Source organism: Polypterus senegalus, chromosome 14, assembly GCF_016835505.1.
Source record: "Polypterus senegalus isolate Bchr_013 chromosome 14, ASM1683550v1, whole genome shotgun sequence".
NCBI classification, from domain to species: domain Eukaryota; kingdom Metazoa; phylum Chordata; class Cladistia; order Polypteriformes; family Polypteridae; genus Polypterus; species Polypterus senegalus.
In genome coordinates this window covers 139,349,921-139,365,504 of record NC_053167.1, presented here as the reverse complement: position 1 = coordinate 139,365,504, position 15,584 = coordinate 139,349,921, and the positions used below count along the sequence as shown (strand labels likewise).

Here is a 15,584-nt window from a genome sequence, read left to right as displayed (position 1 = left end):
TGGTCTGGCATCCTGAATGGGATGGAGGCTGGGAGGTCATAATGGAAGGACAGCATTAAAGGGGCTCCAACCTGGCTGAGATGGTTAGCACCTGGTATCCTAGTTGGGGTAGAAGGGCAATGGATGAAATGGGCAAACATGGAATGTTGCTGGCAGTTCATTCCTCAAGGCTGGTTCCAGTTGGCACTCCCGCAGGGTTTGCATAGGAGTTGGAGTGTTGAAGAGCAGCCATGTCGGGGTCCATGGGTTGCTGCAAGAGGGCACTGCCATTGCCCTGATTTCCATACAACCCAGAAATGCTCTGGATGAACCCTGCTCTGGCACTGGAAGCATTCCGGGGTCCGGCTTAAAAGAAATTCGCAGCCCAATCTCAGGGAGTTGGAGTCCGGGGGGCAGTGAGCAAAACGTATCTGGTGGTTTGGCCAGAGGGGAGAAAAAGAGAGAATGCTTTTACTTTTTGTGTAACTGATGTTGTGTTCACCATTGAGTGTTGTTGGGGAAAATAAGAATCCTTTATTTGGGGTTCAGTGGGACCCCCTACTGGTTACAATGTGTAAATTCAATAAGAGCCAGCATAGTGAAGGAGACTCGTCTTTTTTGGGTAGATTGAACTTCATGGGCACTCCACTGCCTGTTAAACCTTGCTATAGCCCACCCCCTCAACCCCCCCTTCCCCCCATCGTTTAATCGAGGTAAGACACCCCAAGGGTCAGAAGTTGCAGAGGTGCGTTTTTATTACATTCTTGTTTTATCGTACAAAACTCAGGCAAGTTAACAATAAAATAATCATCTTTTATTATTCACATTTTCATAAAACGACAGCAATCAAATAGACGAGACAGAAACAAAATCACTGAGCGCGTTCGATGCGGGACCCTCACGTCACACTCTCGCTCCTTAAACTGTCAGGCCATCTTGATTCATTCTAGTGGCTTTGATTTTTGTTTTGTTTTATTTTCAAAATACCAAAATTACAGGAGGAGCCTTGGAATCGGAGGATGTCTGAGAAGCGGCGGGACCTCGGACCCCCCGCCCACTGAGCCCCCCCCCAAGGTTTAAGAGGTCCGGCCGTTTGGGGGCTAGCAGCCGAAGTAAACCCTGAACCTGCAGGGGTTGGAGTGGCAGAGCTAAGTGGGCCTTGATGGCAATAAGCACTGATGTGATAGCCCTGAGGTGGACAAGAAGCCCCTCCGCCTGTGGATTGGAGACCCTCAAGTCCATGAACTGCTCTACTTAACTTGATGGGCAGGTGACAACATTGTGATGGTCACAGGTAGAGCTGGAGCTGCATGTGAGCTTCGAGGTAATGATGGGCATGAATGAGAATTAGAGCTGGATGGGTCACCTGCTTGTGATGGACAGCACTGTGAGGAAGAGGTTGCCACACACGGGGGCACATGAGGGGCAGCTGAAGGGCTCACAAAGGAACAATTCCATGCCAGACCACGGGGTGGCAGGGTGCACTAATCCTCCTTCTTTTTCATCGGCAGACCAACCACGGGAAATTTCATCTGGACTGGAAGGCATCACTTCTGGTTCCTGACCCGATTACATCACTTTTGTGTCCTGCACCCAATGACATCACTTCCAGTTACTGGCCCGATGACGTCACCTCCGGTTTCTGCCCCAACGACTCCACTTTCATTTCCTGTACCTGATGACGTCCCTTCCAGTTCCTGCCCCGGTGACATCACTTCCCCTGCCCTTGCTTTAAAACCGCCATCTTTGCCTGTTAAGTTTGTTCTATTGTTGGACTGAAGTCTGTTGACGCCTGCTCTATGGAACCGACTTTTCAATTCTGCCCCGAAACCTCTTCCTGCGTCTGTCCAGTCTTTTCACAAGGTGGACCATTCTGTTTGACTTTCCTTGGTGGGCTTGTTTTGGATCTCCAGGTCTGCTTTGAGGCTGACAGATCCCCAGTTATGGAGAAGGGCACCTTGACGTGACCATTGAAGGTTATAGAAACGTCGCTGAGCAAAGTCTGCACACGTCCATTGGTGGTTGATGGGGGTCACGCCAATGCTGGAGGGCTGCAGTAGGGGCATTTTGAGGTTGTTATGGAAAGATGCAAGCAGAGCAGTCCTGGTTTCTAGAAATTGGCACTGTACTCCAAAGGAGGTGGCACGTGGTGGTGACCAATGGCCTGTTGACTGGAGCGGGAATGTCCCTGAGGCTTCAAGTAGGACAGTTGCAAGGCACTAGTTGTAGAATTGTCCATTTCTCATGAGGAGTTCCGCCAGGATTGCCATCTCGCCAGTGTCCCTCAGCCGTGGCCATTGACATGCTGGCACATGGGTGGTTGTGGGGTGGGGTGCTTGGTCCCAGCCAAGTACTTCATGAGCCACTGCTTCTTCTTGGCCTCCTGGGAGACATGGCAGAGCCATCAGACCTCAGTCCTCTCGATTCCAATAAACGCTAAGGGCAAAGATCACAGCTGGTGAGCGACAGCGAGTTCAATCAGGTTTCATTCCAATCCCGCTATGTACAGACAGACCCCCCCCGACCCCCCTCCTCTTCTAGGCCCTTTCTCCTTTGTCGATCTGGCAGTACAGGTACATGGACACCACCAGGGACGCCAGCTGCAAAAAAAAGAGACAAGTAAGGTGGGCGAGTCAAGGACACTTACCACTTCGAAACCCCTGCTTAGGCTCCATCTCACCTCCAGGGCACAAATGCCAGCAGCGATTCCACCCACGATTTTGGCGTCTTTCTTCAGTTGGTATAGGAGTGAATCGAAGCAGCCCTGCGGGTGGACAAAGGGGACACTGGTGAGTTTAAACTAATGACTGCAGAAGGGGCCGTCAAGGGGGGTGCCAGGAAGGGGCAGATTCTCCAACCAGGACTGGGGAGCCCATCCTGTGCCCAGCTCAGATGAGTGGACAAGCCGTTTGGAGGAGATGTCCTCAGCTTGTCATGGACCCCTACGGCTCATGCTGCTGGCTAACTCATGTTTAGGCCTAAGACCCTCTGACATTTTAAGCTTGATCAGCAATGATGTTTTGTACAGTTTTATACACTAGGGGCGCTAGTGCGCCACCTCACTAGCTTTTCAAAGCAAATAATAAGAATCATAAGGAGACCCCACAAAGACCACCTACATTGCCTTCAGCTTCTCCAGGATAGGACAAAAGCCCACACTGAAGATCAACAAGCAAGAAGGCCAACCCCACTTGACTTGGGGTCACCTTTGACCAAGCGACTCACCTGGAAACCACAAACTGAGAAAGTCAAAGCCAAAGCCAAGGCACGTTTAGCACCCATGGAGAACTTGACTGGAATGAATTGGGGTGTGGGCACTGGAATGAAGCTAATGAAGCTGTGGACTGGCAGGGTCAGTGCTGGTGTTTGGTTTGAGGGCATGGGGCACAGCTTGGAGAAAGCTAGCAGAGTGCAGAACCAAATTACTGGAGCCATGAGTTCCACACCAGTACAAGAACTTTCAGACCATCAGAAGACAACACAAAAGCAAAGCTACTGGTCCAAACCACCAAATTCAAAAGGGGTCCGGGGTCCATGGGGGGGGGGCTTCACCCATCAGAGTGTGACAGTGGGAGGACAATCAGACCACATGTACATACGCGTGTGAGCTGACAGATCTGCTCTTCACATTTACACACGGGCCACTGGAGGTGAAATAAGTTTGTGCGATTGCCATAGAGAGGAAGATGCAATTATTTGTTTGTCTTGGCACCGATTTCTACATTTGCATACACTTACAATATTTGCATAAGGAAACGCCCCCTTTCCCAATATTGTTCCTAGTGAACTGAGGACCTTTGCACAGTGAGGTTAGGAATTAATCAGAGTTAGCGAACTTATTATCCTAACATTAACCCCCCCTACACACACACACACACTCAAAAGACCCCACAGACCCCAATTGCTGAAGGCTTTTTGAGGTTAGGGAATCTGATTTATGGTGGGTTTACAGACAAACCAACATGTCTACTTTGCTTGTTGTTATTTTACTAATGCAAAACATATGCGGGTCTACGCTTCTGATGACATTTTTTGATGGTTTAATCTTCTTCTTCTTCTTTCAGCTGCTCCCATTAGGGTTGCCACAGTGGATCATCTTCTTCATATCCTCCTGTCCTGGTCATCTTGCTCTGTCACACCCATCACCTGCATGTCCTCTCTCACCACATCCATAAACCTTCTCTTAGGCCTTCCTCTTCTCCTCTTCCCTGGCAGCTCTATCCTTAGCATCCTTCTCCCAGTATACCCAGCATCTCTCCTCTGCACATGTCCAAACCAATGCAATCTCACCTCTCTGACTTTGTCTCCCAACTGTCCAACTTGAGCTGACCCTCTAATGTCCTCATTTCTAATCCTGTCCATCCTCGTCACACCCAATGCAAATCTCAGCATCTTTAACTCTGCCACCTCCAGCTCAGTCTCTGGTGCCACCGTCTCCAACCCATATACCACAACTACCGTCCTGTAGACCTTCCCTGTCACTCTTGCTGATACCCGTCTGTCACAAATCACTCCTGACACTCTTCTCCACCCATTCCACCTGCCTGCACTCTCTTCTTCACTTCTCTTCCACACTCTCCATTACTCTGTGCTGTTGATCCCAAGTATTTAAACACCTCCACCTTCACCAACTCTGCTCCCTTCATCCTCACCATTCCACTGACCTCCCTCTCAATACACACATTTATTCTGTTTTGGTGGTCCTACTGACCTTCATTCCTCTCCTCTCATATCTCCACCTCTCCAGGGTCTCCTCAATCTGCTCCCTACTCTCACTACAGATCACCATGTCATCAGCAAACATCACAGTCCATGGAGACTCCTGTCAGATCTCGTCTGTCAGCCTGTCCATCACCATTGCTAATACGAAAGGGCTCAGAGCCGATCCCTGATGTAATCCCACCTCCGTCACTCCCACCGCCGACCTCACCACAGTCACACTTCCCTCATTCATATCCTGTACAACTCTTACATACTTCTAGAGATCAGAAATGAGGACATTAGAGGGTCAGCTCAAGTTGGACGGTTGGGAGACAAAGTCAGAGAGGAGAGATTGTGTTGGTTTGGACACGTGCAGAGGAGAGATGATGGGTATACTGGGAGAAGGATGCTAAGGATAGAGCTTATTGATAAAAATCAATTTGGAATAATGAAGAAGAGCTGGTGTGCGATTGTTTTGTTAAATGTTAGAAGGGTTGTTAATGAGTACTGAATACTTACTACAGACTTGTGTACGTGACTTAATGTGTGGGGTAGGAGGCGTGGAGGAGTAATGTCATTATTATTTGTAGTGGGAAATTGTTATTTGTATTGATGTGTTCATGTCTTCTGCTATTGTGCAAAATAAAGTTTATATTAAAATTAAAAAAAAATTTGATTGGTAAGAGGAGGAGAGGAAGGCCTAAGAGAAGGTTTATGGATGTGGTGAGAGAGGACATGCAGGTGATGGGTGTGACAGAGCAAGATGACGAGGACAGAACGATATGGAAGAAGATGATCCGCTGTGGAGACCCCTAACGGGAGCAGCCGAAAGAAGAAGAAAAAGAAGAAGGAAGTTTTTCAAAGCATAAAGGACAAACTTCATATGCAGAGAAGTTGTCTACAAGAATGAAGTGGTGCTTCGTCAAGCAGAGGTTCAATAAGGAACCACACAACTCAGTAAAGAATCATAAAGTGCCAATTAAAAGCAACAGTTTTTAAGAGTGGAGGTGACAGCAGTCTTAACGAGGCTGGAGAATAAACGGTGAGTAAGTGGCCATCTTCAGCCTCCTGCGATCTTAATTAAAGATTTGAATTCCAGACTGAAGTCAAAGCGGCTCTTCAGCTCCGGATATAAACCGCGAGTCCCCGCTACTCGTGGCCAGCGCGATCCGATCTTCTGTCTGCCGATCAACTGCATTTCCTTTTCTGGATGATTTGCTGGGGGGTCTCAGTCCCCTTGTATGATTGTCGCTCGGTGTTACAAATAGATACAGATCTGAAGAGCGGGGTTTCACGAGACTCGTACGTGTACGTAAAGCCTGCCCACCCCCAGATGTTTCACGCGAGTCGCACGTGTATAAACCGCTGATCAGGGGCAATTTTGTATACGGTGGGGCAAGAAGCATTGCTTTAAAAACTGCCGTTGCTACCGCTGCTCTGTGTTTTTATCAGTCAGGGCAGCTGCGCCTTTCTCGTGTTATTTATTAAGGAGTTCAGACACAGTTCGGCTGCAGGTTGATAACGTCGGTTCATTTCAGTAACAGTCAGTAGATAATATTGTTCAGCAGATGCAGTCTTTTTAATGCTTACATAATTGCCTTCCCTTTGCAGGTATTCCTAAAGAAGCGACTTTTTTGTCCCCTATTAGTTAACGTATTTAGAGCAGAAGGAGATGTCGCTGCTGTGTGAGCTCTTTGCGCAGGCGCGCGCTGGACCCGCCGTCTGACTCGCCGGCATCAGAACGGCTGTCAGACGAAAAAAACAGAAACAAATACAAAATAGGCAAGATCTGGCAACCATTGTCAAGGTCGAAGTGAAATAGTAAACTCATTCCTATAGTTAACGTCGCACAGAACGTTTCTCCATTCCAAGACGGACGAGATCGCATATTCGCCAACGCTTTTCAAAGGGCGATTTTGGAATTTCAAAACTTTGCACAGAGCAACTACAGTATACCTCGACACATTTTTTGAAGAATAAACTTGAAATAAATTGGCCTACAGTTGGGGGGCGAGTTATTTCCAGACAGAAACGGACTATTTGCATCATTTGCAAAAGAACCTGAAAACACACACACACACATACTTCATGGGGTACCTTTACTTTTTCACACGACTGTCTTTAAATATTTAGCCTCTATTTCTCCTGCTCTCCTTTTCAGAATTCCCAAAGACTCACGCTCTCCTTTTTTTTTTTAATATTTGAATGTTTCAGGCTCCAGCGCTCCCCTCCACTTGTCGCCTTACATTATATGTCTGTGATCCACCTTCTTGCACTGAGGTTAAGGTTAGGGTCGTGTTGGGTGTGAACATTAGGTGACAAAAATCTGTAATGCATTTGGCAGTCCAGCGGAGCGACAGAATCGCGGAACTACGGAGGTCTGCAGCTGGACCCATCTTGAAGGTTCGCCATCTGTTCTCCACCTTAAGCCAGTACTGATGGCTCTCAAGTTATAATTGAAGTTTTGGCATTTCATACATCCATCCATCCATTTTCCAACCCGCTGAATCTGAACACAGGGTCACGGGGGTCTGCTGGAGCCAAACCCAGCCAACACAGGGCACAAGGCAGGAACCAATCCCGGGCAGGGCGCCAACCCACCTCAGACATTTCATACACTTTCTTCATATTTGCTCATCACCTGTGTTTTGTGTGGCTCTCCATTCCCCCGTTGCCAGCTCTCGGCTCTCACACTATTTGCTGTTCTTATGAAGTGGCTGTTCAAGTGCAGTTTCTCCAAAATTGCTAGTTTTTCTGTGAGCCCCTCATTACAACCAGAGTGGACCTGATCACTGCTTCAAGCCCAAGGTCTCCCTAACCTTTCCAGTCTGCCCCACATGTCAGTCATATTTATCAAATTGTACTTCCATCGAGATTACGGTAGAACACTAGAATTTTCTCCAAGCTCTCACTCATTTGCATGTGACTGTCCCACCCACCAATGGTGCCACGCCCACTTACTGGTATTTTGGCGCTCGAGACTTTATTGAGGGTGCAGTCCCCTGTCTGGTTCTTTTTGCAGCAGAACGTCGGGTAAGATTTGTACTGTTGCATGAAGGTCGAGTCATTAAAGTCGGTGTAGTTGTTGAAGCCGCAGCACTTCAGCTGAAACACAGGAGAGACAGTTATTGTTTTTTTTTTATTATTTTTCCTATAACCTCTGAGCCCACCTACCATCTCCAGAGTGAGCCCACTTGAAGGAATGCCCTCAGCTATCTGTGTGTTCCAAACAGTTTGCATATGGCGCCCCTTTGGTAGTTTTCACATTTTATTGACATACAAAACATTGAATCACAATGGGTTTATTTTGGCTTTTTGACAGTGATCAAGAGAAAATGACTTTTTAAGGCCAAAATGAAAACAAAGTGGTCTAAATTAATTACAAATAGAAAACACAACATGGCATACTCTGTAAAATGACACATCACTGGCGCAGCCCTTTGCTTCCAGATGTCATTTAGTCAATGGAGGGCACCTGCCTGGTGCTTCACCTCAATGAACGTGGAAGGGCCTACTTGGGAAGAGTCCATATATGTGTGTATACACTGACACACATACCTGTACATACACACACAAACACCTATACACACGCACACACACACAGACAGACACACGCGTATACACTGACACACATACCTGTACATACACACACAAACACCTATACACACACGTATATACACACATATACATATATACACGCACACACACATACGCACACACACGTATATACACACACAAGCATATATACACGCACACACAGACACACACACACGTATATACACACACACACACACACGCACACTCACACACACGTGTATACACACACACACAGACACACACATCTCTCTATCATAATAACACATTCTTGGGTCGAGACGTGATCTTCTCAGAAAGACACTTTGACGTCCCGCGAGACGAGACTTTACAATCTTTGAATGTAAGACCCATGAGAAGGTGACTTTTGCACGTCCCGCGAGATCAACCAATTTAAAACAAGATCACGGACAACGACAAAGCGAAGAAGAAGGAGCAGCTATGTGCAAATTCTGAAAATAATGAAAGTAATAATCAGCCCGGAGCAAGTGGAACTGAAAACCTCGCAGGTCTGATCGGGGTCAGAAATCAAAGACTTCATAAAGACGTTCAAAAACGTTGGAGTGACACACGTGCAGAGCAGGTTAGAGATTATGAAAGTAGTAAAATTCGAAAGGCTCAAAAAAAAGAAAGTAAAGATCGCATTAATACAAACAAACGGAAATTATTACACAATGAAATAACAGAACAGCAAAACGAGATCGAATATATGGACACAGGTGATATGTCAGAAGTACGTAGATATTGTAAGGTTTTAAACTTTAAGTCGAAGACTTGTAGATCGTCTAATTCGTGTTGCCATCAGGAAAAAGTTGTGCTGCCTCCCAATGAAGAGGACGATCCGCGAGAATGAAAAGATTTGTTGTTTGGAGAAAATGAAACCCACAAACACTACAAGCAAAATATCCAAATCTACAATAATCTGTTCGCGATCGCATCATTCAATGCTCAAAATGTAGATTTACACAATAACGGACCATACGCTGTGAGAATTTACGGTCCTGCAACAGTTAACTCAAGTAACTCAAAGGAATGCCTCCTAAGTACTTCCAGTAAAACCTGTGAGGCTGTCGCTGTATTTTTCAATCAAAAAATTAATGATATTAGAAATAACATAGTATATCTCCCCAACACTAAGGATCCTCCTAAACCCCAGCATCCTGTTATAAACAAATTAAACTCTTTCACCAGGATAGATTTACCTGAATTACATAGTATAATCTCTCAACTGAAACCCTCCACCTGCGTCCTTTACCCGATACCAACAAATTATTTTAAAGAAATATCAGGCGTGCTAATTGATAATGTTCTTGACATAGTTAATTCGTCACTAGATACGGGGGTCTTCCCAGACTGTCTTAAGACTGCTGTAGTTAAACCCCTACTTAAGAAACATAATCTTGACCCCTCAGCTCTCCAACCTGCCCTTTGTAAGTAAAATTCTAGAGAAGGCAGTCATTATGCAGTTAAATGACCACCTCAATAAACCTGCTATTCTTGATAAATTTCAGTCAGGTTTTAGAACAAATCACAGCACAGAAACTGCACTCGTTAAAGTAGTAAATGATTTGTGGGTGAATGCAGACAGAGGCCATTTATCTGTTCTCATCCTCTTAGATCTGAGTGCTGCATTTGACACCATTGATCATAATATTCTTAGAAATCGCCTTAGTCAATGGGTGGGCCTCTCTGGCAGGGTCTTAAATTGGTTTGAATCCTACCTGACAGGGAGAAAATTCTTTGTTAGTTGTGGGAATTACAACTCAAGACACATGATATCCAATATGGTGTTCCACAAGGCTCTATCCTGGTCCGCTGCTCTTCTCAATCTACATGCTTCCGTTAGGTCAGATTATCTCAGGGCACAACGTGAGCTACCACAGCTATGCTGATGACACACAGCTGTACTTATCAATAGCACCTGATGACCCCGATTCTATTGATTCACTAACACAAAGTCTGACTGGTATCTCAGAATGGATGAATAGTAACTTTCTCAAGTTAAATAAAGAAAAAACTGAAATCTTAGTGATTAGCAATAATGAATACAATGAGGCTATTAGAAATAAACTGGATACATTAGGATTAAAAGTCAAGACGGAGGTAAAAGCTTAGGGGTAATTGTTGACTGTAATCTGAATTTTAAATCACATATTCATCAGATCACTAGGACAGCATTTTTTCACTTAAGAAACATAACAAAAGTTAGACCTCTTATATCACTGAAAGATGCTGAGAAATGAGTTCACGCTTTTGTTTTCAGTCGACTAGATTACTGTAACGCACTCCTCTCAGGACTACCCAAAAAAGACATAAATCACTTGCAATGAGTGCAGAATGCAGCTGCTAGAATCCTAACTAGGAAAAGAAAATCTGAACACATCTCTCCAGTTTTAATGTCACTACACTGGTTACCTGTGTCATTCAGGATTGACTTTAAAATTCTGCTTATGGTTTATAAAGCCTTAAATAATCTCGCTCCATCTTATATATCGGAATGTCTGACACGTTATATTCCAAATCGTAACCTCAGATCCTCAAATGAGTGTCTCCTTATAATTCTAAGAACAAAACTTAAAAGAAGTGGTGAGGCAGGCGACCTTCTGCTGTTATGCGCCTAAAATCTGGAATAGGAATTCACCAGGCTGATACAGTGGAGCAGTTTAAAACACTGCAGAAAACACATTACTGTAACATGGCCTTTTATAACTTCACTTTAACTTAATCCTGATACTCTGTATGTTCAATTCATCATAATAACTATTCATGGTGGCTCTAAAATCCGTACTGACCCCAACTCTCTCTTCTGTTTCTTTTTCCGGTTTCTTTGTGGTGGTGACCTGCGCCACCTCCACCTACTCAAAGCTCCAACATTGGACTAAAAGCCAGAAGTCTACGTGACTGTCATCATCAAGTCCTTTCATGAGAACCCTAAATCCAAAGAGGACTGTTTCATTTATATTAGGTAGATTGCCCAGAGGGGACTGGGTGGTCTCATGGTCTGGAACCCCTACAGATTTTATTTTTTTCTCCAGCCGTCTGGAGTTTTTTTGTTTTTTCTGTCCACCCTGGCCATTGAACCTTACTCTTATTCGATGTTAATTAATGTTGATTTATTTTATTTCTTGACTGTGTCTTTTATTTTTCTATTCTTTATTATGTAAAGCACTTTGAGCTACTGTTTGTATGAAAATGTGCTATATAAATAAATGTTGTTGTTGTTGTTAAAGCTGCGACAAGTTTAATTTCAAAGAAAATACAATTCGGTCAGGTGTATATTTGTGATCACAGAGAAGCGATGCAACATAGAATCAAAAGAGTATGTAACAATTCCCATGTAAATAACAATCTCTTTAAATTGTATATGCGGTTAACCAAACCCAGGGGTGGGCAAGCAAAGCGGGCAGGGGGCAAAGCCCCTTAGTAATTATAAAAAAATTTATAAAAAAATAAAATTTGTTTTGTTTTTTGGGTGGAACTCCAAGAGGCGGGACCACAGTGATGTCATTACTATAGGACCGCCTCCATCCTATTTAGTCAAGATGAGGGCTTTTAATACTTATGAGTGTTTTATTTTTTGCCCGCTTTTGGCCCGCTAATTGAGTTTGGGGCCACGCTGCCTGGGGTGAGGCTCAGATGAAGTGGAGACCTGATCTGGCTGGCGATATTTTCAGATCTGCGTCTCCTTTTATAAACTGTTCTGGTGTTGCTCTGTCACAATAGCCCCGTACCTCGGTCATCGTGGCATTCCAGATCTTGGTGACTTCATTATCATTGCCGTATTTGGACTTCAGTTCTGGCAAGACCAATGCCTTCAGTACGCTCTCTGCCTGCAGAAAAATAAAAATAAAAAATGTAATCAGGGGAGTAACCTCCCATCTGCTGCTTGGTTCCTGGCATTTGTGCTCACTGCTGCCAGGATGGGCTCCAGTTCCACAGCCCTGAATTGGGCGAAGTAAAGTTTAGAAATGGAGGGATGTGAACTGGTGGGGTTTAGCAGGTGAGATTCCCAGTTTAACCCACTTTATCAAAAAGAATACACTTGAGGGGGCTATATGAGAAATGGTTCAAGTATTAACCTTATTTTTACAGCAAGGAACAAACTGAGTGGGTACGTCTTCTGCCAGTCTGTTGTGCCACCCAAGTCTAAGCTCAGAGGCATAGAGGACCTGAAGTTTTCACTCAGGCACCTTCTTGCTTCATCACTTCAACTCCACTGCCTGATGACGTTTGTGACACTGCCCTTCTGATGCCTTTGCTGCCAACCTGATGATTGTTCATGGAAATTGCATGCAAATGATCTGATTTGCATATTTGTGCAGACTTCCGTGTCATTTACCAGACTGTGAAGTGCATTACATGAGTGTGAGTGTGTTGTGTGTGCATCTTCATTTGAGGTGGGAGAGGAGCCATTAGAGCATTGAGTGGACTTACGAAGGAGGAGTAGACCAGGGCTACCACAGCAGCTGCCACCTCGGCGATGAAGATGATCAGCACAATGGAGAAGAACTGGAAGAGAAGGAGAGACAGGGGATCAAGTTCAAGGTTAAGAGAGAGGGGCGTCCCCTGAAATATCAGCTCAGCCAGCCCACCCTTTAAGTGGACAGGAGTTGAAAAAATACCTGGTAGCCTTTAAACACCAAGAGTGGTCCCTCAGGCCAACATCCAAAAAACATCCCACTAAGACGGGACAACTCAGGCCAGGCAGACCAAACAGAGCCTGGACTGGACTTACTAACTTACTATACATATCAATGTCTCAAAACTGGGCCTGGACCCTCAAGATGGACCACCTGGAAGAAAACCCCTCCCAAAAAAATCACCAGTTAAATACCAAGTATGGACCCTCAGAATGGATTCTAATATCCAAATAAGGGAGTGGACGTCAGCAGACCTCAGCCCTCATTACACAATAAACATCTACAGCCCCCTGTCCCCCCCTTACAATAATGACAAATGTGACTCACTGATCCCCACAGACTGGAACCAACGTCGCCAACTGAACACTGGGATGTGAATCCTCAAACTGCACCACCAGCACCAAATTCACTTCTAGGGTAGACTCCAGGATGCTCCGTCACCAGTTTAAGCACCCAGAGTGGAGCCTCAGAAAGGACTTTAATATTCAAAACAGAAAGAGGACATCCGCAGGCTTGAGCCCCCCTGTCACCCAAACATTCCCCGTCCTCCAGACTATAAACCCAGGCTGATCCCCAGGCCCAGAAAGCACAGCATGGAGCCATAATGCCAACTAAATACTTGGCATGAACTCTCACACTGACCCCCAACACCTGATCACATCAGCAGGCCTCAACCACACACACACCCCATCAATCAATAAGTACCCACATGTGCCCCTTTACCATCCCCCATTAAACATCTAGTGTGGGCTTTCAGAAAATACCCAATTAACATCCAGCTGGAACCTCATGGTGGGCCACTACATCTTAAAACAGAGAATGGGCATCACCAGAGTTGGACCCCCATGATCCAATAAACACCTAAAGTTGTGCTTGAAAGTTTGTGAACCCTTTAGAATTTTCTATATTTCCGTATAAATATGACCTAAAACATCATCAGATTTTCACTCAAGTCCTAAAAGTAGATAAAGAGAAACCAGTTAAACAAATGAGACAAAAATATCATACTTGGTCATTTATTTATTGAGGAAAATGATTGAATATTACATATTTGTGACTAGCAAAAGTATCTGAACCTCACAGATGATCAGTTAGTTTGAAGGTGAAATTCGAGTCAATGGGGTGCCAATCAGGTGTGAGTGGGCACCCTGTGTTATTTCAAGAACAGGATCTATCAAAGTCTGCTCTTCACAACACATGTTTATGGAAGTGTATCACGGCACCAACAAAGGAGATTTCTGAGGACCTCACAAAAAGAGGTGTTGATGCTCATCAGGCTGGAAAAGGTTACCAAACCATCTCTAAAGAGTTTGGACTCCACCAATCCACAGTCAGACAGATTGTGTACAAATGGAGGACATTCAAGACCACTGTTACCCTCCCCAGGAGTGGTCGACCAACAAAGATCACTCCAAGACAAGGCACGCGTGTAATAGTCGGCGAGGTCACAAAGGACCCCAGGGTAACATCTAAGCAACTGAAGGCCTCTCTCACATTGGCTAATGGTCATGTTCACGAGTCCACCATCAGGAGAACACTGAACATCAATGGTGTGCATGGCAGGGTTGCAAGGAGAAAGCCACTGCTCTCCAAAACAAACAACATTGCTGCTCGTCTGAAGTTTGCTAAGATCATGTGGACAAACCAGAAGGCTTTTGGAAGAATGTTTTGGGGACGGATGAGACCAAAATAGAACTTTTTGGTTTAAATGAAAAGCGTTATGTTTGGAGAAAGGAAAACACTGCACTCCAGCATAAGAACCTTATCCCATCTGTGAAACATGGTGGTGGTAGTATCATGGTTTGGGCCTGTTGTGCTGCATCTGGGCCAGGATGGCTTACCTTCATTGATGGAACAATGAATTCTGAATGATATCAGAGAATTCTAAAGGAAAATGTCAGGACATCTAGGGTCATGCAGCAAGACAACGACCCTAAGCACACAAGTCGTTCTACCAAAGAATGGTTAAAGAAGAAGAAAGTGAATGTTATGGAATGTCCAAGTCAAAGTCCTGACCTTCATCCAATCGAAATGTTGTGGAAGGACCTGAAGGAGCAGTTCATGTGAGGAAACCCACCAACATCCCAGAGTTGAAGCTGTTCTGTACGGAGGAATGGGCGAAAATTCATCCAAGCCGGTGTGCAGGAATGATCAGAAGTTACCGGAAACGTTTAGTAAGGGGGGTCACAGCAGATACTGAAAGCAAAGGGTCACATACTTTTGCCACTCACAAATTTCCATCCATCCATTTTCTAAACCACTGAATCCGAATAGGGTCACGGGGGTCTGCCGGAGCCAATCCCAGCCAACACAGGGCACAAGGCAGAAACCAATCCTGGGCAGGGTGCCAACCCACCACAGGACACACACAAACACACCCACACACCAAGCACACACTAGGGCCAATGTAGAATCGCCAATCCACCTAACCTGCATGTCTTTGGATTGTGGGAGGAAACCGGAGCGCCTGGAGGAAACCCACGCAGACACGGGGAGAACATGCAAACTCCACGCAGGGAGGACCCGGGAAGCGAGCCCAGGTCTCCTTACTGCAAGGCAGCAGCGCTACCACTGCGCCACCGTGCCGCCCACTCACAAATATGTAATATTCAATTATTTTCCTCAATAAATAAATGACCAAGTATAATATTTTTGTCTCATTTGTTTAAC

At 45.2% G+C, this 15,584-nt stretch overlaps 1 protein-coding gene across 1 annotated transcript in view; it reads right to left on the bottom strand.

The window, feature by feature from the left end:
- Positions 1–716: 716 nt before the first annotated feature.
- LOC120514892 (tetraspanin-1-like) overlaps positions 717–15,584 on the bottom strand; it is a 36,955-nt gene continuing 22,087 nt past the window's right edge. The window contains exons 4-8 of the mRNA XM_039735523.1: positions 12,709–12,783; positions 12,006–12,104; positions 7,642–7,785; positions 2,660–2,743; positions 717–2,579 (exon numbers count right to left, since the gene is read on the bottom strand). Coding sequence (XP_039591457.1) covers positions 2,517–2,579; positions 2,660–2,743; positions 7,642–7,785; positions 12,006–12,104; positions 12,709–12,783 — 465 coding nt within the window. The 3' untranslated portion in view covers positions 717–2,516. The remainder of the gene's footprint in view (positions 2,580–2,659; positions 2,744–7,641; positions 7,786–12,005; positions 12,105–12,708; positions 12,784–15,584) is intronic.